This window comes from Podarcis bocagei (assembly GCF_964188305.1).
Source record: "Podarcis bocagei genome assembly, chromosome: 1".
In the NCBI taxonomy this organism is placed as follows: domain Eukaryota; kingdom Metazoa; phylum Chordata; class Lepidosauria; order Squamata; family Lacertidae; genus Podarcis; species Podarcis bocagei.
Genome location: NC_138125.1, coordinates 120,284,529 through 120,308,626, shown reverse-complemented (window position 1 = coordinate 120,308,626; position 24,098 = coordinate 120,284,529). Strand labels below are relative to the sequence as shown.

The 24,098-nt window shown below is 43.7% G+C and overlaps 1 protein-coding gene and 1 long non-coding RNA gene across 2 annotated transcripts in view; one reads left to right on the top strand and one right to left on the bottom strand.

Annotated features, from left to right (window-relative positions):
• Positions 1–2,510, bottom strand: part of LOC308581643 (dynein axonemal heavy chain 11-like) — a 236,406-nt gene extending 233,896 nt beyond the window's left edge. The window contains exons 1-3 of the mRNA XM_081184350.1: positions 2,071–2,510; positions 1,613–1,737; positions 1,307–1,499 (exon numbers count right to left, since the gene is read on the bottom strand). Coding sequence (XP_081040476.1) covers positions 1,307–1,499; positions 1,613–1,737; positions 2,071–2,103 — 351 coding nt within the window. The 5' untranslated portion in view covers positions 2,104–2,510. The remainder of the gene's footprint in view (positions 1–1,306; positions 1,500–1,612; positions 1,738–2,070) is intronic.
• Positions 2,511–2,973: 463 nt separating this feature from the next.
• LOC308582267 lies at positions 2,974–4,546 on the top strand. The gene is made up of 3 exons (XR_014005590.1): positions 2,974–3,095; positions 4,024–4,159; positions 4,463–4,546. It is a non-coding gene; the product is annotated as an uncharacterized lncRNA (long non-coding RNA).
• The last annotated feature ends 19,552 nt before the right edge of the window (positions 4,547–24,098 follow it).

Sequence of the window (24,098 nt, the reverse complement as noted above, 5' to 3'; positions counted from 1 at the left end):
AAAAAAAGCCCTGATCATCATTCCCTGATGTCCCCAGTCTTCTTGCCTGTCCCCTGAAACCCATAATGAAAGTTCATAATGACTGAAAAATGATTCACCCTAGTGCGGTAAAGGTAAAGATAAAGGAACACCTGACCATTAGGTCCAGTCGTGACCGACTCTGGGGTTGCGGCGCTCATCTCGCTGTATTGGCCGAGGGAGCCGGTGTACAGCTTCTGGGTCATGTGGCCAGCATGACTAAGCCGCTGCTGGCGAACCAGAGCAGCGCACGGAATCGCCGTTTACCTTCCCACCGGAGCAGTACCCATTTATCTACTTGTACTTTGACGTGCTTTCGAACTGCTAGGTTGGCAGGAGCAGGGACCGAGCAACGGGAGCTCACCCCGTTGCGGGGATTTGAACCGCCAGCTTTCTGATTGGCAAGTCCTAGGCTCTGTGGTTTAACCCACAGCGCCACCCGTGTCCCAACACCCTGGTGTGAGTTGATGCCAAATGCAGTCTTCCATGCCTCTCCATCTGGCCTTTGTAATGCCCCTCATTAGCCCTGGATTTGCGCTTCTTTAAGTGCTTTTGATGGTTGGGATGTATTATTGAACTGCGACGATGTATTTTGCTTTCTGAGGTATAGGCTGGAGAGGGGTACATGGGTAGAAAATTCTGGCTTTTGCATGGTTTGGATGCATCCTGCTGTACAAAGGTAAAATCTGTTGCTCCACCCACTTTTGCCTCTGGCCCCGCCCACAACATGCACGCAGCTCCTCAAAATGGAATTGCAACCCTCCACTTCAGAAAGGTTCCCCACCACTGGTTTAATCGACAAAGGTCTGTATAGTTAAAGCTATGGCTTTCCCAGTAGTGATGTATGGAAGTGAGAGCTGGACCATAAAGAAGGCTGATCACCGAAGAATTGATGCTTCTGAATTATGGTGCTGGAGGGGACTCTTGAGAGTCCCATGGACTGCAAGAAGATCAAAGCTATCCATTCTGAAGGAAATCAGCCCTGAGTGCTCACTGGAAGGACAGATCCTGAAGCTGAGGCTCCAGTACTTTGGCCACCTCATGAGAAGAGAAGACTCCCTGGAAAAGACCCTGGTGTTGGGAAAGATGGAGGGCACAAGGAGAAGGGGACGACAGAGGACAAGATGGTTGGACAGTGTTCTCGAAGCTACCAGCATGAGTTTGACCAAACTGCGGGAGGCAGTGAAAGACAGGAGTGCCTGGCGTGCTCTGGTCCATGGGGTCACGAAGAGTCAGACACAACTAAATGACTAAACAACAACAGTAAAGAACAAGTTGTCTACTTTACCTTTTCATTAAAGTTTACTTCAAACAATCCACAGTCGTTGTATCTGAGAATTGGTTGACCAAGATGTGCTTCACAAAGGTGGCTTAAATCTTGTGCCCATGTGGTATGAATTTCCTCATCGTGTTTATCCAATAATTCCAACATTTTCTCACATTTTTGGAAGACAAAATTGGTTTCCTCTGTCTGCAGAATCCTAGAGAGAGAAAAAGGATTTCCTCCTCCTCAATGTCATTTCTAAGTACACAGTGGAAGGTGCTTTGGGAAGTGGTTTAAGCCCTATTGTACAAGTTTTATAGCAATACTTACAGATGATTGATGCGCCTAAAATGTGTTCTGTGCTTCAGCAGTCTCTCTCGTAACTCCTGAGACCATTTTAAATTGCCTGCAGTCACTGGCATGTTTTTATGAAGTGCATTGCCTCCATCCCTTAACTTAAATAAACAGAAACTGTTATGATGATGGACTGTCAATACACCATAAGTAAAACCTGCAATAAAACTCAAGAATGATCCCATTGGAGCTGAATCCAAAAATCTCCCACTGAAACAGGTTCTAGTTTGCAAATTCTAAGCAGATTGACGCAGAATTAAAATTCCCAATGGGAATAAGCGAGCCTTACTTCTGAATACATGCTATTGCTGTACTTTTCCGTGTATAAGACACCCCCATGTATACAATGCCCCCTCTTTTTGGGGACTCCAAATACAGAAAATGGGGAGAGATTGCCCAATTGTTAAGCATTTTTGTGGCCGAAAATCACTCACCTGCAGGAACGCAGCAGCCAATCGCACGCACATCAGCGAAGCCACCAATCGCCTGCAAGCTCGCTGAAAGCAACCACCAATCACCCGCCCAATTGCCACAGCACACAATAGGCAGTGGACCTTGCAGCACCCACCAATCACCCGCCAAAATGCCACGGACAATATCCTGCTTGTGGCAGCCACCAATCACACGCCCCACCTCTCCACTATCTGTGTATAAGACGACCCTAAGTTTTTAGCAAAACATAAATAAATAACAAAAAATAACCTAGACTTATACTCGGAGAAATACGGTAAATGTTGAAGAACTACTCTTTTAAGAATCCTGTGCTATGATAAAGAATACCATACATGCTTGTTGAAATGTATGGTAATGGTCAGGCATAATATGAGCTGCAGCCCAAGAACACCAGAGGGCTGCAACTTCTCCACCCCTTCCATAAATGCTGTAAGACTGGTGAAGTGATGAAGTCACTTAAGCATCACAGGCGGCTGTGTGAGTTCACAAGCCTATACAGTGGTACCTCAGGTTACATACGCTTCAGGTTACAGACTCCGCTAACCCAGAAATAGTACCTCGGGTTAAGAACTTTGCTTCAGGATGAGAACTGAAATTGTGCTATGGCGGCGCAGTGGCAGCAGCGGGAGGCCCCATTAGCTAAAGTGGTGCTTCAGGTTAAGAACAGTTTCAGGTTAAGAACGGACCTCCGGAACGAATTAAGTACTTAACCTGAGGTACCACTGTATTACATCACAGACTTAATAAAGAAACTGATGCTCCAGGGCTAGAGTTGCTCTGTCAATGAGAATTGAGTCCTGTAGACTTTTGATAAAGCAGGCATGTCCAAAGTCCGCTTTGGGGGCCTAATCCAGTCAGTTCAATCTGGCCCCTGTGGCAGTTTACTTCCTAGGGTAAAACTTCAATCCTAAAAAAAAAACTCAACAACTTTGATCGGCCCTCACGAATGCTCACTTCATCAAATCTGGCCCTCTTTGAAAAAAGTTTGGGCACCCCTGGGATAAAGGTTTGTTTACATTTATATCACTTATTCCTAGGTGGTATACACAAGGCTCCCAAGCCAAGCTCTGAGCCAGCCGCTTGCTTTTGAAAATTCTCAATTACAATCGGAAAGAAAAAGTAAAAGGGAACATTCTCTGTTTCTCTTTTAACATTTCTTTTACTTCTACTCAGGTTTTTTAAATAAATAAATAAATAAATAAATGTTATTTTTTAAATGCCTGAGCTCTGGGCTGTTGGCATATCTCTCCCCCTGAGATGTCCCTGGAATGACTTTGTAGATGTTCAGAAAAGTTCTTCTGCTGCCATGGCCACCATGGGGGATGCAAAGATTGGGGTTGACCCAAGATACTGGGGCCCCAAAATGCTGCTCCCCTCCCCACCAAGGGAGAAGGGGAAGATCTACATCAGGATCGGCTGCCCCTGTGGATTCTACTGCCTTAGGCAGTAGACTCACCTAAGCATATGGGTGGGCCAGTCCTGGCAACACAAATACAATGGTAAAAACAAAATAAGGCGGGAAGGTTAGGAAAGGGGGGAGGAATCTGTTCACCAGCATTTCTCACTATCCTGAAACCTATTGAAACTTACCCTAATGGAAAGAGGGCTACCCAATTCATCACAACCTAAAAGCACATTATTGGAAAGAATCTTATGGGCATTCTAATTGCCTCCAGACACTGTGCCTACCATACACATGCCAGACAAGAGTTGTATAAGTTGGAAATCTATTCATAGAAACAAACTTTTTCAGTGTGTCCCCTCCCCCTTCAGTTTGTACTAAAACACAAAGTAATGAGGTTATTCTTGACAACACAATAGCTAGTCACCAAGGAGAAAATAAAATTAATGTCTCTGTAAATAAGTAAATAACATGAAATAATAAATTAGAATGCCAAAGACTGTTACCCACTTTTTCTATTTGATTGTCAAAGATTTGCTTGCAGCAGGTAATTTCCTCATCAAACATTGAAAGAAGAACAGCAACGTTTGGATAAAAATGAGAATAGATGACAGGCCTTTCCAGAAGTTTTCCAAATATCTGCAAAATCTTGAATTTAAAAAAAGAAGGTAACTGAAGCACGTGTGTCAATTTTCATCTCTGTTTTAAAAGATGCTATTTTAGGTGGTTTTATAAAAAATTATATAGGGCAGAATAATTTCTTTATCTGTATTGTATATTCTGTTTTAACAGATTGGCATTTATGTGTTAGCCTTCAAAGATTATTTCAGGTAAAATTATTGTATGGGTTTAAAGTGAAATCACTTTGATGACTAAATTCTTGTCTTTACATTCCTCCACAATCTGTTTAGTAGAGTGTTTCACAAGAAACCAGCTATTAAAAGAACAAGATTCTCCTCTCATTTTTTTAGGGCCTCACCTGGGACTGAAAGAAATGCATCTCTAAAAAAGGAAAACCTAGAAAGAAAAAGCAGATCAGAAAAAGACCTCTGGACTATAATTAAATGTTTCAGTTCTGATCCCTGAATTCATTGATATCCCAATTTGCTTGGTATTTTGTTTATTTATTTATTTATTCTATCATTCATTAAATTTCTATACTGCCCTTCATCTGAAGATCACAGAGTGGTTAACAATATAAAAACACAAAAATGCATCCCATAACAACAAACAAACAAAATTAACCAACACCCCCACATAGTATTTTTATTTATTTGTTAAATTTGTAAGTGATAAACAGAGGAAGAGTTGTTTGATACACATAAAAGAAGTTATATGATGGCCATTGAACCCTGATTACTGTTTCAGGTACAAATAGGTTTGCTTACAGTAGAAATGAGGAATCTGTGGCCCCCCAGATGTTCTTGGACCACAGCTGCTATCATCCCTGTCTTTTGGCCATGCTGGCTGGGGCTGATGTGACTTAGAATCCAACAACACTTAGAGAGCCAAAGTTCTCCCATCCACAAATTACAGATTCTATGTAGCTTCCTGCAGCAGTGTTTCTCCGAAGTCAAGAGTTACAGTAAACATGATGATGGAGTTGTGTGAACTATGAACAACTATCTGGCCTCTTTTAAGTTTTAGCAAATAGACTGGGACCATACCTGAAGGAGCGTCTCCATCCCCATCGTTCAGCCTGGACACTGAGGTCCAGTATCAAGGGCCTTCTGATGGTTCCCTCACTGCGAGAAGCCAAGTTACAGGGAACCAGACAAAGGGCCTTCTCGGTGGTGGTGCCCGCCCTGTGAAATGCCCTCCCATCAGATGTCAAGGAAATAAACAACCACCTGACTTTTAGAAGACATCTAGGGAAGTTTTTAATGTCTGCAGTTTTATTCTGTTTTTAGTGTTCTGTTGGGAGCCGCCCAGAGTGGCTGGGGAAACCCAGCAAGATAGAAGGGGTATAAGTTATTATTATTGTTGTTGTTGTTGTTACACATATCCTCCAACATTTCTCTAATGAAAATAGGAACATCTTAAGGAAAAGTGGGACATTCTGGGATCAAATCAGAAACCTGGACAGCTTCTGTAAATCCGGGACTATCCCTGGAAAATAGGGACACTTCGGTGGTCTGATGGCATGGGGAGGGTAGGTGGGGGGGATCTTTTGTTCTGTACCATTTCCCCACAAAAAAAACCCCTCTACCAGCTGCTATTTGTTCAATTAGGGGAAATGTGATCAATGTATAGGTTTTCCTCACAGTGAAAATAGCAGCTTGGGTGGATGTGTTTTTTTCTGGTAAAATGGCATGAGGGGATGTTGTTGTTTAGTCGTTTAGTTGTGTCCGACGCTTCGTGACCCCATGGACCAAAGCACGCCAGGCACTCCTGTCTTCCACTGCCTCCCGCAATTTGGTCAAACTCATGTTAGTAGCTTCGGAAACACTGTCCAACCATCTTGTCCTCTGCCGTCCCCTTCTTCTTGTGCCCTCCATCTTTCCCAACATCAGGGTCTTTTCCAGGGAGTCTTCTCTTCTCATGAGGTGGCCAAAGTATTGGAGCCTCAGCCAGTGGCGTAGCGTGGGGGCTGCAGGGGGGACCAGCCGCACCGGGCGCAACATCTGGGGGTTAGGGTTAGGGGGCGCAAATCCACGGGTTAGGGGGCGCAAATTACCTGCCTTGCCCCGGGTGCTGACAACCCATGCTACGCCACTGGCCTCAGCTTCAGGATCTGTCCTTTCAGTCAGCACTCAGGGTTGATTTCCTTCAGAATGAATAGGTTTGATCTTCTTGCCGTCCATGGGACTCTCAAGAGTCTCCTCCAGCACCATAATTCAAAAGCATGAATTCTTCGGCAATCAGCCTTCTTTATAGTCCGGCTCTCACTTCCATACATCACTAGGCATGCGGGGATGCCAAACAGCTATTTGCAAATTTGGATAGGAGCCAGAGAGTTATTCAAGCATCTCCATCCTCACACAGGCCTAGCTAGGCCCTGAGCAGAGGCCAGTACAGTCATGGTGGGCGCAGAGACTCAGGACACCTCAAATATGCTTACAGTAGAGTGAGACAGGCAGGGGGAGCTGAATTTTCGCACCACACAGGGCACCACTGAAATTTCAGGTGCCAAGGTCTGCTGCTACCCTAAGACAGGAATGGCGAAGCGCAGAGAGGGAGGGGAATCTGGGTACTGCATTGTACTTAAGAGGTCATTGTACAGATTGAGAACACACAGCAAGCAATTGCGCTGTCGTTTTGAATTCTTTGAAGAGCCTTCTGTGTGCAAGGTCAAGAAACACAGCCATCAAAAAGTAAAATGCAGATCTCTCGTGGGCAAACTCAACAAATGGAACCAAAAAGTTTACAGAAGTGATTTTATATCATTTTCCTCAATAGCACGGTTGCTTTATTTGAATACGAACAGCAGCAGCTTCTCCTGGCAGTTGTGGTTAAATATCCCATAAAAGCTAACTCACTCCCTACTATTGTGAACTGTCTACTCTCTCATGCTGGCAGCCCAAATTACAGCATTTTATTATATTGCATCTTTGCTGTGTGTTTTATTTATCTCTGTTGTGCCTTCCCATTTTTGGCATCAATTCAAGCGCCTTTACCTGCATCCCCCTGCTGTTTGTCCTTCTGGCAAACTGTTGTGTGCCTTTTACAGTTTGTTTTGTTGGGTGTGTTTTTTTTATTAGTCGTTCCTATTTTGTTTCCCCCCCCCCTTTTGCTACAAAATTTGTCAATCTGGATTCATAGACAATTATGCTCTACAATGTGCCCATTATGCGAATATCTCACCCAAACAATCAAGGAATATGCCTCCCACGTAGTCCTATAAAAACAGTACTTTTATTCAACTGAAATCCCTGCCCTTTCAAAGCTCTCAGCATCCATTGAGCTGATATTTCAGATAAACACATTTTTGCCTCCTGTAAGAGGGGTCTATATAGCAAAACTGTTGGATAAAGTGTTGAAGCTGACACAGAGAGGCCTTGACTCAAACTCCTTTTCAGCCTGAAGTCTTATTGCAATAATTGTGTTCCTATACTGGATTCTGATATTTAAATCCTCATTCCCCACAAACATCATTTAACAGAACTCATTGGGCTGCTGGCAGTGTGGGGAATAATAATTCTTGGAGGGCTACTAGGACTAGGGACTCAGGGTCATGGACCCCATCTGCACTATGCATTTATGCAGTATCATACCACTTTAAACAGTCATGATACCCTCCATCCCAATATTTTGGGAACTGTAGTTTGTTATGGGTGCTGAGAGTTGTTAGGAAACCCTCTATTGCCCTTACAGAGCTAAAATTCCCAGAGTGGTTTAACAATCAATGCTTCTTCCCTTGGGAACTTGGCGATTTGTAGCTCTGTGAAGGGAATATGGGTATCCTAACAACTCTTAAATTCCCATGATTCTTTAGTGGAAACCATGAGTGTTTAAAGTGGTGTGATACTGCTTTAAATGTATAGTGCATATGAGCCCTTATCCTGTGTAATCTTTGGATCCCAGCCCCCATGTCCCGCCAATCTATAATGAAATGACTATGGAGAATCAGAAATTGCCTGAGGTAAAACATTTTTAAAATGATTTGTAAATATAAAAATAAAGAATGGTTATGAGTCTAACATTGCTGTGTTCGTATATAACTGAGAGGTGATCTAATGAAATCTGCTATTTTGAATACAGCTTCTTGCTTACTTATCACAGTTACAAAGCCTTACTGGTTCTCAGTTAGACCTCTCGGTTTTTATATTAGAAAAGTGAGATTCAAGATGTCAGGTTTTGATAGGCCAGTTTAGGAACATTCTGCGGGCTCTCATTGGTCCAGCATTACAGGCCAATGAACTGTCAGAAATCAAGGCACACCACTGGTCAGGATGTCCTGGCGGAAATGGTATATAAGGGCAGTGAGGCAAGTCAGTAAGGCCAGAATATGACCTGGTGGTCAGTGGTGGTAACAGCAACAGAAGAAGAGCCCAGGAAGAAGCTGAAGAGCTGAGGTCACCAAGCAAGAAGCTGTGAAAGCCAGCAAGGAGAGGAATGCTCCAGAGATAGCTCTCCCAGGGTAGCATCTGGCCAGAGCAACCTCAATTGGCAGTTGGCCTTGGGAAGTGCAAAGAATTACAAAGAGGAAATTGTGCCTCTTCCTCTTGGCTGTCCTAATATCCAAGTCCCTGGCCAGGAGGAGGTCTTCATGGGAAACTGAAGCAATCCTGCTAATGAAAGACGGTCCACCCCAAGAGACAGAGAGCCCATTTTGAGTGACAGCTGAGGGACTTCTCCTGAATCCTGACCATCTTTCTAGGAGAGCTAACTTGGAATGGAGCTAGGAAAAGGGTCATTGACATATGGGACGTAATTTAGGAAAATTAAAAAAAGAAACTGTTTCATTCCCTAAATTACGTCCCGTATGTCAATGGCCTATGCGAATTCATTTAGAAAAAGAAACTTAAAGATATTGAGAATAAAATATCGCAATGTGCTGTGCTTCTGGAACGTGCCTTCTGGCAGTGCAGGCAGTGATTTACGAGGGAGTAAGTGGCCTTGAATAGTCAGCGTACAGGCTCATAAGGGAATCCAGGCTTAACATCTTTGGCTTCTTTTCCTTTGGGATTGTAAAGAATGCTATAAAAGCATGAATTGGTTTGACATTGTACTGAGATACTGCCTGCATCCTACCCTTTTCTGACTACTGTAACAGGTCAAGGGATTGGACTGGAAGAAACAGCCTTCTAAATTCCATTGGATTTTCACTTGGTTTGGGATCCATAAATTCATTATTAGGTTTTCGGATGAAAATCACTTGGCAGCTTCTTATATCTCAGTTTCTGTCACAGAAACATTTCTGAAGGCGACTCCCGCAATCAAGATTGTTGCAGTAATTCCCCTCATGAGGTTAACACACAGGTGCCTGCTCCTGAATTTCTGTCAAGCAATCATATTTATAAAACTTCTCCAGATTACAGTATCTATTGGGAGAATTATAGCAGGCTACAGCCTTCCTGTGATTGTAAATCATAATACGGTGGTACCTCTGGTTACAAACACTTTGGATTACAGACTCCGCTAACCCGGAAGTAGTACCTCGGGTTAAGAACTTTACCTCAGGATGAGAACAGAAATCATGTGCTGGCGGCGGCAGGAGGCCCCATTAGCTAAAGTGGTACCTCAGGTTAAGAACAGTTTCAGGTTAAGAATGGACCTCCGGAACGAATTAAGTTCATAACCAGAGATACCACTGTATGAGAAACAAGCCTCAACCAAGTTCCTTAGCGTTACAATCTGCCATCTAGAAACATCACTCTCAAACTTTGATTTTGTAGTTACAGATAGGTAGCTGTGTTGGTCTGCCATAGTCAAAATAAAAAAAATTCCTTACAGTAGCACCTTAAAGACCAACTAAGTTAGTTCTTGGTATAAGCTTTCGTGTGCATGCACACTTCTTCAGATACACTGAAACAGAAGTTGCCAGATCCTTCTATATAGTGAGAAGGTGGGGAGGGGTATTACTCAGAAGGGTGGTGGGAATGGGAGATTGGCAGATAGCTGAGATGAGCCTGTTGACGACTCTTAACGACTGTAATAGGTCTTACAGGAAAAGGCAAGGGGTGAGAAGGTGAAAAATGGCTTAGTCATGTATAATGAGATAAGAATCCAATGTCTCTGTTCAGACCAGGTCTCTCCATTGTTTTAAGTTTGGTAATGAGTTGTAATTCAGCAGCTTCTCTTTCCAGTCTATTTCTGAAATTCCTTTGTAGTAAAACAGCTACTTTGAGATCTTGTATAGAATGTCCTGGGAGATTGAAGTGTTCTCCTACTGGTTTCTCTGTTTTGTGATTCTTGATGTAGTTTCTTTGTAGTTTCATTCTCCTACGTTTGGTGAAAACTGAACTTCGGGGAACATTTTTCTGTCCTCCAACAACACATTTCTCATGTAGTTTGTTCTGTGTTCTGCAGTCTGTTCATAAATATACTCTTCCTGTTCCATTATAAGTATCCTTATCCTCTCACTTGTCCTCTTCCCCTGTTCCTGTGGGGCACCATGGAGATGTAATTTTCTCACTTCTCTTTTCCTACTGTCATCCTATTCACCCTTTGCTCTGCCTCTTCTCCAGTGCATATGTCAAGTCTTTTTGTCCTACCTTCTTGATTTCATGATACATTTATTTCTATGTTTATTGTATTTGCTTGGATGTTTTCTTACAGAGCTGATGGTAAAACTCTCCTGTCTCAGCAGGAAACTGTTCCTCACAGCAATTACACCTGCTGTCTTCCTTTTCATTTTCCTTCAGCTTTTGATGAAATTGTATTTTCTGAAACCCTATGAATTCTCTTTCAGATTCTTACCTAACTCAGCAATTCAACCACCCCCACCCCACACCCCTCTTTTTCATCAGCTTTTCCATTTTGTAAGATATTTTCCTAATTTTCTCATGTGTAATACTTCTCTCCGATACTTTATATTTGGTTTCCTCCACTGTACAGATTGTCACTTTCCTTTAGGTTTTTGAAGGTTTTGCAAAAGATACAGGCACACAATTTCTACTGACTTAAATAACCCCCATTGACTATAATGGGATTTGTGTGGCTAAATCCCATACAACTCTTGAAAAGCACAGGGCCTCATGGTTTAAGATTTCACCGCCCTCCTTTCTTTGTAATGCCCCCAAATCTCTTCTTCATAGCTTTAAAAAAAAAAAGATGGTTCTGCTTGCTTTTGTCTTTGACTATTTGAAAAACTTAAAAGAATATGGGCACAATCTCTCACAGTGGGCAGAAGGTTGAATTTGGATATAGGGAACCTGACTTTGAATCCAGGGCAGCCATGAACTCACTGGCTGGGCTTTGGAAAATCTTACTCCTTCTGCCTCAGCTTTTCTATTTGTAAATGGTCATCTTATTATAGCAGTTCAATTTCATACTGATCAAAATGGATGTCTATGTAACACAAAGAGTCTATGGATACACAGAACAGACTTTTTGTACCTAACATTACAAAAGAACAGGAAACAGAAGGTGGTTCTCAACATTTAATGAAAAGACTAATTCTCACATTTGTTGTGGGGTGGGAGAGAACAGCAAAGAAGACCTGGGAAAATAAAACTGAACTACAAACAAACAAGCAAATAAAGAGTGTTGAATGTTCGGCTTTAGGATTTTCTGTTTAAAAAGTCAGGGGCTGAATCTGTCTCCATAATGCAGTTCTTACTGCTCTTACCAAGAGCCTCTGAAATCATTTGTGCTTGGGAAAAACGGAATTAACCGTACCATACACTCAAGTATCTGATGCTTGCCAATGTAAGATATAAAATGTGGGCCTTAGTGGAAAACAAATATAACAAATATGCTTACCTTGAAAACTGATTCTAGTCCCTTTGGCTCTTGAAAGGCAAAATTTAGTATTGTTCCCAACCGGTTATCAAAGTCATTAATCTGCTGAATGTATCTTTTGTAGTCAGACAGAAATTCCTGCATAGGAAACATGAGCATTAACACGAGCTGCAAATATTTGTGTAGATGGCATGAGTGACTCATTTCTTTCAACTGAATCCCCACCATGCCAAAATAATCATGTAAGCCCAGGCATCAGTTCAGACATGTTTTTACAGACACCAGGGTCATCCTGTGCCTGTATAAGAGAATAGGCAGTTGTCTAAGCAGTGGTCAGTTGTTGCAGAAGGTGGACTGTCCCAGGTCTAGTGGCAGGAGCAAAAGGGGCTACATATTTATTGGGGAGCAACTGAAATCCAGTGCTTTGTTTTAGAGATGAGAGAGAAAATCATGTGGCTCATGTTTTAATACACACTTCTCAAACCAATATATTACGTAATTTCAACAGACAACTGCATTTCAGTTGACATTATTTTGAATTTTGCAATGTAGTTAAAAAGTGTATGTTGGGGGAAAGCACACTGCTTCCATATACATGTGTGTTCCCTAGGAGGAGCAGGGAGCGCTTTTTCACAATATATTTACCAGGTTGTTGTAGTCCAGTGGGTCATATTTACTTTCTTGAAGGACCTTCCAACTTTCATGAAATTCTTCATTCATGCAGTGAATCTCCTCGCTGAGAATCTTTCCTCTCAGGCCCCCAATCTCAATTTTTTCTAACTTGAGAAAGTCAGTAGCTGATGTAAAAATCTCCTTTGAATTAAAAGACAAGTTAGGGATCTGATAGGACTTATAGAACATTTGTAAACCTTATAAGGTTTACAAGCCTGTGCTAACATTTAATCCTTTGTTAAGCCAGCCTTACAATGGATTTTGAAAATTCAAAAACATACTATCTTATGATCAATTATGTACATTAACATTTATGTTCTTTATTATTGAAAGGTTTCACATCTCCTTTCTGTAAAAATGTACCCAGAGCATCTTAAAGTCCTCTGTTCTGTAGCATGAAAGTTATTGTTTTAAAATCTTAAAAGAATGAAAAAACGAAGCAGAAACAAAAATACGCACTTTAGTATTTGTGTGCCAAGTGATGGCAAAATATTGTGGATGGGGTATGGAAATATAATATGTGTAGAGAAGATCCACCACTGGAGGCTGTTAAGAGCAAGTATTTGGCTAGGTAAATCCAATCCCTGAGAACAGAGGATTAACTAGCAGTGACACCAAGTAAAATCTTTCCTGTAAACGAAATTTAAAATATGCTTTGAAGACCAATTGTAAGTCTAAATGGACATTGACCATAAACATTAAAAATTCTACCTCAATATGCAGCAACCTCTGAAGGATCTTATCCAACCTAGAAAACACCAGGTGAGAGGGAAAGTCCCACTGCTTCACACTGTGATCATTTCTATGATCGCAAGCAAGCTTTTCTTGACACGTAGAAAATGTATTCTTGAACATTCTGAAGGTGTGTATTGTTTGCTTTATTTTTTCCAATCCCTCTTCCAGGTCCATCGTGAAGATCTCCTCAGGGATTAGAAATGAGAAAGCCTGTTTCGGCAGAAAAGATCCAGCAAGTGAAAATTATTTTTAAAGCTGTATTTTGAAATCTTCATCTAACATGGGATTTCAGCCATTCGCAATATTATACTGCTGGGACAATTCTCCAGCCTCCTTTTAACCCCAAGACACAAGGGCAGATTCTGGTGGACCGGAATTATTTATCATTCTATTTCAGTAATGATTAAGGCGATGCTTTTTTTGTGACTAAAAGTCACCAAAGGAAATGTGCAAGGATGCAATTAAATGCTCCCCCTCCCAAATTAGTCACTTCACTTGTTTCATTTTCTTCACTGTTCACTTGTTTGCTCTGCAGTCACTGTCATAAATAATTTGGAAGTAACCCGTTCATTTTCATTATTCCCATCCATTTTCATTTTCTGTTTATTTCAATGGGAGATGCAGAGTATTCTGCTGCCTGTAATCTTGGTGTTTTCCATCCAAATGGCATGACATCTGCAGATATTATAGTACCTCTCCAAAACATCTGACCTGCCAAATTTCACCTTGATAGGGTAAAGGTTTCCCATTTACAAGGTTACACTTTTTAATGAGCTTCCTGATGCTTTCAGTGGGAAATCCAGCTGCTCTTCCGCTTCTGTATTTCATATCCTATTTGTATGAGAATCTTAGGCATTCTGCTACCTTCTAGACCAGTCATGGGGAACATGTTGCTAGACTACAACTCATCAGTTTTGGCTGGTGGCCCAGCTGCGCCAATGTCTGGACAGGGGTAGCCTAACTTATGTGGTGTAAGTTCTGCAGACCTCTAGGTTACATTGCTACAACACCTTATACATGGGGCTGCCTCTCAAGATGGTTCAGAAACTTCAGCTGGTGAAGAATTTGGTGGCCTGGTTGCTCACTGGGGCAAGACGGTTTAAGCATGCAACACCAATCCTAGTCTGACTGCACTGGCTGCCGACGGTTTCTGGGCCCAATTCAAAGTGCTGGTTTCGACCTGTAAAGTCTTAAACTGCTCAGGACCACAATACCTCAAGGACAGCCTCCCCCCCCCAAAAAAAAAACCGCCCCAAACTCTGCAATCATCATCTGAGAAGCTTCTTCGTGTGCCTTCTCCACGAAAGGTTTGGAGGCAGGCAAGCCAAGTGCAGGCCTTTTCTGTGGTGGCTCCCCACTTGTGGAATGCTCTCCCCAAGGAAACTCGCCTGACACCTTCATTACGTATCTTTAGGCACCAAGGAAAAGCATTCCTCTTCTTCCAGGCCTTTGGTTAATTAAACAGTCTATGGCCTTTCAAACTGCGGGGAGGGGGGACTTATTGGCTTTTGTTTGTTTTATGGTATGTATTTTTGCATTTTTATATTGTAAGCCACTCTGTGGTCTTTGGATGAAGAACAGTATAGAATTTTAATGACTAATAGTAACAATAGCTGTCAATTTTATAATTTTATAATATTTTAATGATTTTATTACCTACTGCCTTGACTTTTCTTGTGAGTTGTTGTTTACAGATAGTTTCATAAGTAAAAAGTAAGCTAAATCACACTGCGTTCCTCCCTCCCAGTAACCTTTTGGTGAACTGTACAGCCTTTTCCAGGATATTTTCAGGGTGTGTGTGTGTTTTTTTAAATTATTATTCCACTGGAAAAGTATGCGAAAATAACAAAACAAAGTAAGAAACAAATTAATTTTTCATTTGAATTCCTGTTCATTTTCACTGCTAAAACAAACAAATGGGGTCATTTGTTTCATTTTTCATTTATTTAAGAAGTGAGTGCGTATGTCTAATTATTGTGCAATAATCAACTAGTCTGGCCAGAATTTCATTATCCCAGTTGATTGCCTTGTATTTGCATATGATAGGACCCCTTTTAACTAGAGCTGTCAGCTGATTAAATAAATCTTAGTTGACTCATTGTATGAGTTTCAGTCAATCAATCAATCAATCAATCAATCAATCAATCAAATTTGCATGAGTAAAAACAATAGTTCTGAAGCAAAGAGAGTCAATTGGCTTGGATCCAAAGGAGGATGAGCAGAATTCCATTTGCACAGTCCTCCCCTCTCTCCCACCCATGCAGCTTCTCATTTATTTAAATGACTGAACCTGTACTGCGGGTGAAAAACAGGACATGCAACCCTGGGACATGCATCCCTTGTATGCTACTCCAAGCGATGGAGGTCATGCAGCAACAGCACCTGCTAAATCACAGCTGGGACCAGTTCGCAATGAATCATAGCAGGACCCACACAAGCAAGTGCCTTGGGAGCACACAGGGCTATTGATAGGCTTGCAACCTCCAGATGCGCGCTCAAAACAGAGCCAAAATTCATCCGGAGAGATGCTGCCAATGATAACGAGTTAAGAGTCGGTATATTTGTGGCTTCTTCCATTTACATGATCCTGGGGGCGCTTCTCCAGGCTCCTCCAGTTTATACAAATTACAGTGATGCCATGTGAAGGCACTAGTTGAAATGAATGGGGATTTTTGCAGGAGTACAGGAATGTGAACCAGACCCAGGTCTCTTTGATCTAGTGGTGTGCTACAGGCAGAGTGGCTCCGGTGCATGCTCTGAGCTCCGCTGCCTTTAAAGCAGTTTGCAGTCATTTCAATACAGAATCTGCTAATTCAGCGCTCCCATTCATTGGAGCAGGAGCTCCATCTGGGTGTTGGCACATTGATGTCAGATGATGGCCTTCAAAGATGAACGCAAGATTTCTAGCCATTTCTATTTTTGCAGTAGAATAGAATTTTTTGTCTCCAGTCTTCCCAATAGCTGTTGTTGTCGGCATCCATCTGTCTTAAGTGACAATGGAGTGCGCCTCCGGGGGTGAGCTGTGTAAGCAGCACCGAAGGAACTTCTCCGGGACACAAGCTTGGGCAGTGTGTATGGAGGTCCTGGGAAGCCCAGATTGTCATGCCCCTCTGGGGGAGGAAACTTATCCAATACATTCAGGATTGGCACAGTCAATAAAAATCCAGTTGCAGCACTTACAATAAAACTTATAATAAAACTAAACCTTAACACTATAGCATAGAGAAAAGTAAGTTCAGGCTCCTTCTGGCCTTACTATTATAATCAGCATGATCTTGACAGAAAGATAACAGAACCAGTTTAAACCAGCTGTACTCAGCTTCTCAGAAGAAATAACCCAAACAAGAACCTTCTGCCTGTTTCTTTCACATAGAAAGAAAACTTTCCAGAACACTCTTGAATTCAGCAATAGGAAAGATCAGATCAATACTTTCTGTATAGACATCAGATCAATACTTTCTGTACTAAGAAATGCAAACTGACACGGACAACTCCCCCATCTCAGCCTTGCTCATATGGTCCAAAGGACAGCAGACCAATATGTTTGGCATCAGCTTGGCTGCAGGAGTTGCCAGCAGGAGGAGTACAAGGCAGCAAAGGTTTAGAGTTGGAGGTTTCCCTTCTCCTTAGATAGGTTACCATCCCAGGTTGATGAGCCCCATCTGCCCCTCACTCCCCTCTGCAGCATATGCAGAAACTGCCTTCTTGACCACAGGACCCACTGTTGGTCTTGTCCACTCAACCCACCTGCCTTGGCATGCAGCTCACTGTGGGTTTGAGACCCATCGGCTACCCTCACCTGGTTTATTCAGCCAGCTGAAGCAGTTTCCAGGGGTGCGGTGGCTGTTGCATGCTGACAGCTTCCATGAGCCACAGGTGAGAGCAGAGAGCAGGGTGAGCACCAAAGGTGGACAGACTACCCCAGAAGGAGCACACTGTGTCCCCCAAGAGAGGCACTACCCCTCCCCTAACACCCCATAGTAGTTAACTCTATACAGCAGAAGTGAGCGGCACCAGGCCCCACCCTCCCTCCAGATACTGTTCCCATCATCCCTGACCATTGCCCATAGTGGCTGAGGATGATGGAATTGGAGTCCAATGACTGCTTGAGGGCAAATTAAAGGTAAAAGGTAAAGGACCCCTGGACGGTTAAGTCCAGTCAAAGGCGACTATGGGGGTTGCGGCACTCATCTCGCCTTTCAGGCCAAGGGAGCCAGCGTTTGTACACAGACAACTTTCCGGGTCATGTGGCCAGTATGACTAAACCGCTTCTGGCACAACAGAACACCGTAATGGAAACCAGAGCACACAGAAATGCCGTTTGCCTTCCCACCGCTGCAGTACCTATTTATCTACTTGCACTGGCGTGCTTTCAAACTGCTGGGTTGGCAGGAGCTGGGACAGAGCAACGGGAGCTCTGTTGGAATCGGGGGATGAAAAGCTGGCTTGGCCCCAGCTGAAGCGTCTCCCTCTCAGCCTTGCCGCTGCAGAGATTCATCGACCTCTGCTCCTCCGACGTGTGTCTGTGACTCAAGCTGAGCAGACTTGAGCACACATTACTCAGCAGTGTAAATTGCGCAACAGATGAGGCTTGAGGCGTGGACACATACTAAACTACGCATTTATTATACATAAATTAGGACAAAGAAACAGGGGCGCCGACTTATAAAAAATATTGGGGGAGCCCGCGAAAGCTCATGAATAATAAATAAGCTCATGAATATGCAGATAAAGTGGCGCCTCCTCCTCGTGAGCGAATAGGGGAGAGCGTGCTGCGCCTATTAATCAGCTCCGAAGGAAATTGGGTGGAGCTTTTGCTCGGGAGGGAGGGCAGGAGGCCTGCAGCCCGACCCTGTGCATTTTGGGCTGGGGGAGGGGTGGCGGCGGCGCTCTGCTGGAGGTGCGCCCGAGATTATTGGGGGGGCAGAGCCCCCCCAAACGAATTTTTGAGGGGGCTCGGGCCCCCTCAGGCCCCATGGAGTCGGCGCCTATGCAAAGAAAACATGGCATCTCACCTTGATGTCCTCTTGGAGAGAGACTAAAAACAAAAGCAATACAGAGCGGAAGTTCCGCTCACGGACTCCAGCAATCTGTGCTGGAATGTAAACAGACATGTGACATGCAATAATCCCACACATCTGCAGCTTGGGAGGAGTGAAATCCCAACAAGCTCAATCCGTCGCAGGGATTCAAACCACCGGACCTTCTGATCGGCAAGCCCAAGAGGTTCAGTGGTTTAGACCACAGCGCCACCCATGTCCCTTTTATTGAGGGCAAAAGGGCACAGAGCTAATATTGCCTTAGCTACATTTGGACGTCCACCCATGACACCATTCATCAGTTTGTTTCAAACCAATTGCTATGCCTGTCATCTTCTTAGCATAGATGTTCACACACATACATTCACTTCATAACAAAAATTGTCTCTGAAACAGAATGGCTGCAAAATGTTAGCAGTTTCCTCCGGGAATACCCCTGCTTAAAGTTTTATTATTGTACATGATGTTCACGACACACCCTCTTTATTTACTTATTTCTCCTCTGTCGAGAACTTTCATGGCATTGATCTGCTACCAAGAATAGCAAAGGAGCTAAATTGTTTCCCTAAAAAGAGGGGAGAAACACAGCAATCAGCAACAATTCTAATGCTGAATGCCATTTGATGCAAGTCTCAGCTGCTTGGCATCGACAACACTATGCAGGCAGTCGAGGGTTAAATTTCAATGGCTCTTCTTCTCTGGCTCTGTAATGCCAAGATACAGCAGGGATTCTGAACACTGGATAATTTTGCATTCCATATGTGCTGCGTTTCCTGTGCACGCAGGGACTTAAGAGCAGTTTCAGACTCGCAGCTAGCTTGGCTTCCCTGCTTTCTGTCAGTTTAAGCCTGCCCTCTCCTGTTGTTCATTAGTTTTAAGAAGTTTGCAGTTTCGTATGCAATCACACAGAAGACAAAGCCAACCCAAAAGGCAATGGAGGGAAGAAATGAGGATAGTTTTACAAGTTCCCTTCCCCACTCCCTATTTTATTTTCCCCTCTGCATAGAGCCTCCAATTGCAAAGAGAGGTTCCTATGAGACCGTATCTATTTTTTAAAAAATAACACCTGGCTTTTAACTGGCTTTTATAGAAGCTCTCTCTGTTCCTCATTTTTATTGCATGTGTATATATGTGTATTTGTGTGTGTATGTATAGAATTCAAAGTATTTGTGCTAACTTCTAAAGTCCTAAATGGCCTTGGCCCTGTATACCCGAAGGACCCTCATTGTTCAGCCCGGACACTGAGGTCCACCTCTGAGCCTTCTGGCGGTTCCCTCAATGCGAGAAGTGAAGCTAAAGGGAACTACACAGAGAGCCTTCTCAGTAGTGGCACCCACCCTGTGGAATGTCCTCCCATCGGATCTCAAGGAGATGAGTTAACTATTTACCGTAATTTTTGCTCTATAAGACTCACTTTTTCCCTCCTAAAAAGTAAGGGGAAATGTGTGTGCGTCTTATGGAGTGAATGCAGGCTGTGCAGCTATCCCAGAAGCCAGAACAGCAAGAGGGATTGCTGCTTCACTGCGCAGCGATCCATCTTGTTGTTCTGGCTTCTGAGATTCAGATTTTTTTTTCTTGTTTTCCTCCTCCAAAAACTAGGTGCGTCTTGTGGTCTGGTGCGTCTTATAGAGCGAAAAATACGTTAACCATTAGAAGACATCTGAAGGCATTCCTGTACAGTTATACCTCGGGTTGAAGTTGTGTCAGGTTGAGCATTTTCGGGTTGCGCTCCACGGCGACCCGGAAGTAACGGAACGCGTTACTTCCGGGTTTCGCCGCTCACACAGACGCTCAAAACGACGTCACATCCATGCACAGAAGCGGCAAATCGCAACCCACACACGCGCAGACGCGGGTTGCATTCACTTCATGATGCAAACGGGGCTCCGGAACAGATCCTGTTCATATCCAGAGGCACCACTGTATAGGGAAGCCTTTCAAAGTGTTTTATTAATTATTATTACATTTTCATATGCATTGGAAACCACCCAGAGTGGCTGGGGCAACCCAGTCAGATGGGTGGGGTAAAAATAATAAAATTATTTTTATTATTTTAATTAATTAATTAATTACCACCGCAAACTGCTTGTATTTGTATTTTAATATTTTGTTGGAAGGTGCCCAGAGTGGCTGGGAAAACCCAGCCAGATGGGCGGGGTATAAATAAATTATTATTATTATTATTATTATTATTATTATTATTATTATTATTACTTTGAGTGGTTGCCTACGCCTTACAAATGGTATATAAATGTAATATTACATATCAGGTTGATGGGGAAATGGGTTGCTTGCCATTGATTGGAAGGCAAACTTCTACCATTGCTGTTGGCTTTTTCGCACCTGCTCACCTCACTTGCGGGTCTTGAACACCTCTGATATAATATCATAACAATGTTAACTATATGAAATTCTGAGCCAGAGATATCTATGCAATTGAAGAGGCCAGTGTTACTCTGTGCATTTATTAAGTGATGGAGCACATGAAACGGATGGTTCAGAACAGCCTGGAAACAAGTGTGTAAGAGTGTGTGTGTGTGTGTGTGTGTGTGTGTGTGTGTGTGTTTAAGAAAGAGAAAGATGGGAGCGCACATGGAGGCATACACATAAACTTCTCCATTTTTTTAAAAAAAGGATCGGTATTGGACTCCACATAAAACATAATGAATTTATAAATGACCCTCCAAATCATATACCGTTTATCACTGCTTTATTTGTGGATCTCATAATAATGTGTGTCCCCACCCCCAACCCAATGCTATGTAGTTTGCATTTACATTATATACTGTGGATCACATAATGAACTCAATGAAGGCGCTAGGCATAAATCAATATATTGGATAACCATCTCTTTAAAACTCTCTGGTTATTGTGGTTCCGTATACTTGAATCTGTGCATTTCTTACAAGAGCTTGATGCAGCCAGGTGCATGGCAAGATATGCTCATATTATCCACAACTGTACAATTATTTATGGAACGCGGGTGGCGCTGTGGGTTAAACCACAGAGCCTAGGACTTGCCAATCAGAAGGTCAGCAGTTCGAATCCCCACAACGGGGTGAGTTCCTGTTGCTCGGTCCCTGCTCCTGCCAACCTAGCCGTTCGAAAGCATGTCAGAGTGAAGGAGATAAATAGGTACTGCTCTGGCGGGAAGGTAAATAGCATTTCTGTGCGCTGCTCTGGTTCGCCAGAAGCGGCTTAGTCATGCTGGCCACATGACCCGGAAGCTGTACACCGGCTCCCTCAGCCAATAAAGCGAGATGAGCGCCGCAACCCCAGAGTCGGCCACAGCTAACGGTCAGGGGTCCCTTTACCTTTACCTTACAATTATTTATAACTTCAGAAATTTGTTTTCTTTGCTCTATGCTACATTCTTCTGGGATTCTTGACTTTTTAGACGATAGCTAGAGATACAAACACTCAGAGATATAAATATATATCAGGGTAGTCATAGATCAGGTGAGGGAAACCTTTGGCTCTCCAGATGTTGCCTCCTCTACAATTCTATGGTTCCATAACTACAACTCCCAGCTGCCCCAGAAAGCATGAGCAGCTGTGAGGGATGATGGGAGATGCAGTCCAACAGCATCTTTAGGGCATCATTTGGTCAATCTCTGGTCTGCACATACTACCAACTTCAATTGGTTTGCCAACCATGACTGCTCCTGAACAAAAATAGCCTTGCCAAAACGGTCCATACACTGGTAACTTCACAGTGATAGCACCCATCCTCTGGAATGCATCCATCCCACAGGTGATTTGTGAGGCGGAGACAGTACAGTGGTGCCTCGCAAGACGAAAATAATCTGTTCCGCGAGTCTCTTCGTCTAGCGGTTTTTTCATCTTGTGACCCTATTAGCAGCTTAGCGGATTAGCGCTATTAGCGGTTTAGCGGATTAGCGGCTATTAAAGGCTTAGCGGCTTAGCGGCTAAAAGGCTATTAGCGGCTTAGAAAAAGGGGGGGAGCGGAAAAAAATCGGAACACTTGCAAGACGTTTTCGTCTTGCGAAGCAAGCCCATAGAGAAATTTGTCTTGCGAAGCAACTCAAAAACGGAAAACCCTTTCGTCTAGCGGGTTTTCCATCTTGCGAGGCATTCGTCTTGCGGAGCACCACTGAAATGGCCTTTCCAGAACCCTTAATTTTTATTTTGCGGTTTTGATCACTGCTGAGTTTTATTTGAAATATATCATTTTTGCTTTGTTCTCCCCACCCCTTATATTTGATTTGTCCCCTATCTTATTTTATGTAAGGGACATAGGTGGTGTTGTGGTCTAAACCACTGAGCCTCTTGGGCTTGCTGATCGAAAGGTAAGCAGTTTGAATCTGCATGACAAGGTGAGCTCCCGTTGCTCTTTTCCAGCTCCTGCCAACCTAGAAGTTCGAAAGCCCATCAGTGCAAGTAGGTAAATAGGTACCGCTGAGGTGGGAAGGTAAACGGCGTTTCCGTGAGCTCTGGTACTTGTCACGGTGTCCCATTGTGGCAAAAGCAGTTTAGTCATTCTGGCCACATGACCCGGAAAGCTGTCTGTGGACAAACGTTGGCTGCCTCGGCCTGAAAGTGAGATGAGTGCCACACCCCATAGTCGCCACAACTGTCCAGGGGTCCTTTACCTTTACATTTTTTAACCCCCCCCCCCCATTTTATGTCATTTTTAGGAAATTTTACTCAGTGTTATTGTTGCGTTCTTAATGTTATTATGTAAGCCTAGAGGTTTGTTTCTATTAAGTGGTATAAACCCAGTCAGTTGGGCAGCATATAAATTAATAAATTGATAATAAAATTGTGTGCAGGTATATATACACAGAAGGGACGCGGGTGGCGCTGTGGGTAAAACCTCAGCGCCTGCCAACCTAGCAGTTCGAAAGCACCTTCGGGTGCAAGTAGATAAATAGGGACCGCTTATTAGCGAGAAGGTAAATGGCGTTCCATGTGCTGCGCTGGCTCGCCAGATGCAGCTTGTCACGCTGGCCACGTGACCCGGAAGTGTCTGCGGACAGCACTGGCTTCCGGCCTATAGAGTGAGATGAGCGCACAACCCTAGAGTCTGGCAAGACTGGCCCGTACAGGCAGGGGTACCTTTACCTTTTTATATATATATAACACAGAGGGGAGTGAGAAAAGGATGTCATACGAGATGCACCTTTGCCTTGATCCCTTCTTATTTTTCAGTAAAAAATATACGATACACACAGATACACACACGCCAAACTGTGTATATGGATGCATACTCTGAGGTCTCTCTGCATTAAGCAAAGTGAAAAGATATTTTTTGCTCTATAACAGTGTTTCCCAACCGGTGTTCCGCGGCACACTAGTGTGCCGCGAGATGTTGCCTGGTGTGCCGCGAGATGTTGCCTGGAGGGAGGCGGGCGAGTCCAAAAAAGGTTGGGAAACACTGCTAGTCTAACACACGCCAGCCGGGGTCTGCCTCCGCGTTGCATCAGCTTCCTCACTCTCGGCGCTCTGCTTGCCAGCCTGGTGGCCTCTGCCCCGCCCCGAGACTGGAAGGGAGGGGCGGGGCTTCCACTGCGGCTGCGTCTCTGGCTCTTTCGACTCATTCCTCCTCCGAGTGGGCTTGAAAGAGCGGCCGATGGATGAATCGGCCGGCGACCCTGAAGCCTTGTGCAAAGTAGAGGAGGCGGAGAAGCGACGGCAGGGAGCTTAGGCGCCGCATCCGGCTCATTGCGGGAAGTCAAGATGGCGGCGGGTAAGTGTGGGAAGCAGCTTTTTCCCACCGCCGCCCCCCTCTCACCGGGAATAAAAGGGGCCCCGCTGGGGGGTGACGTTGTAGAACGCAGAGTTCTTATTTTGG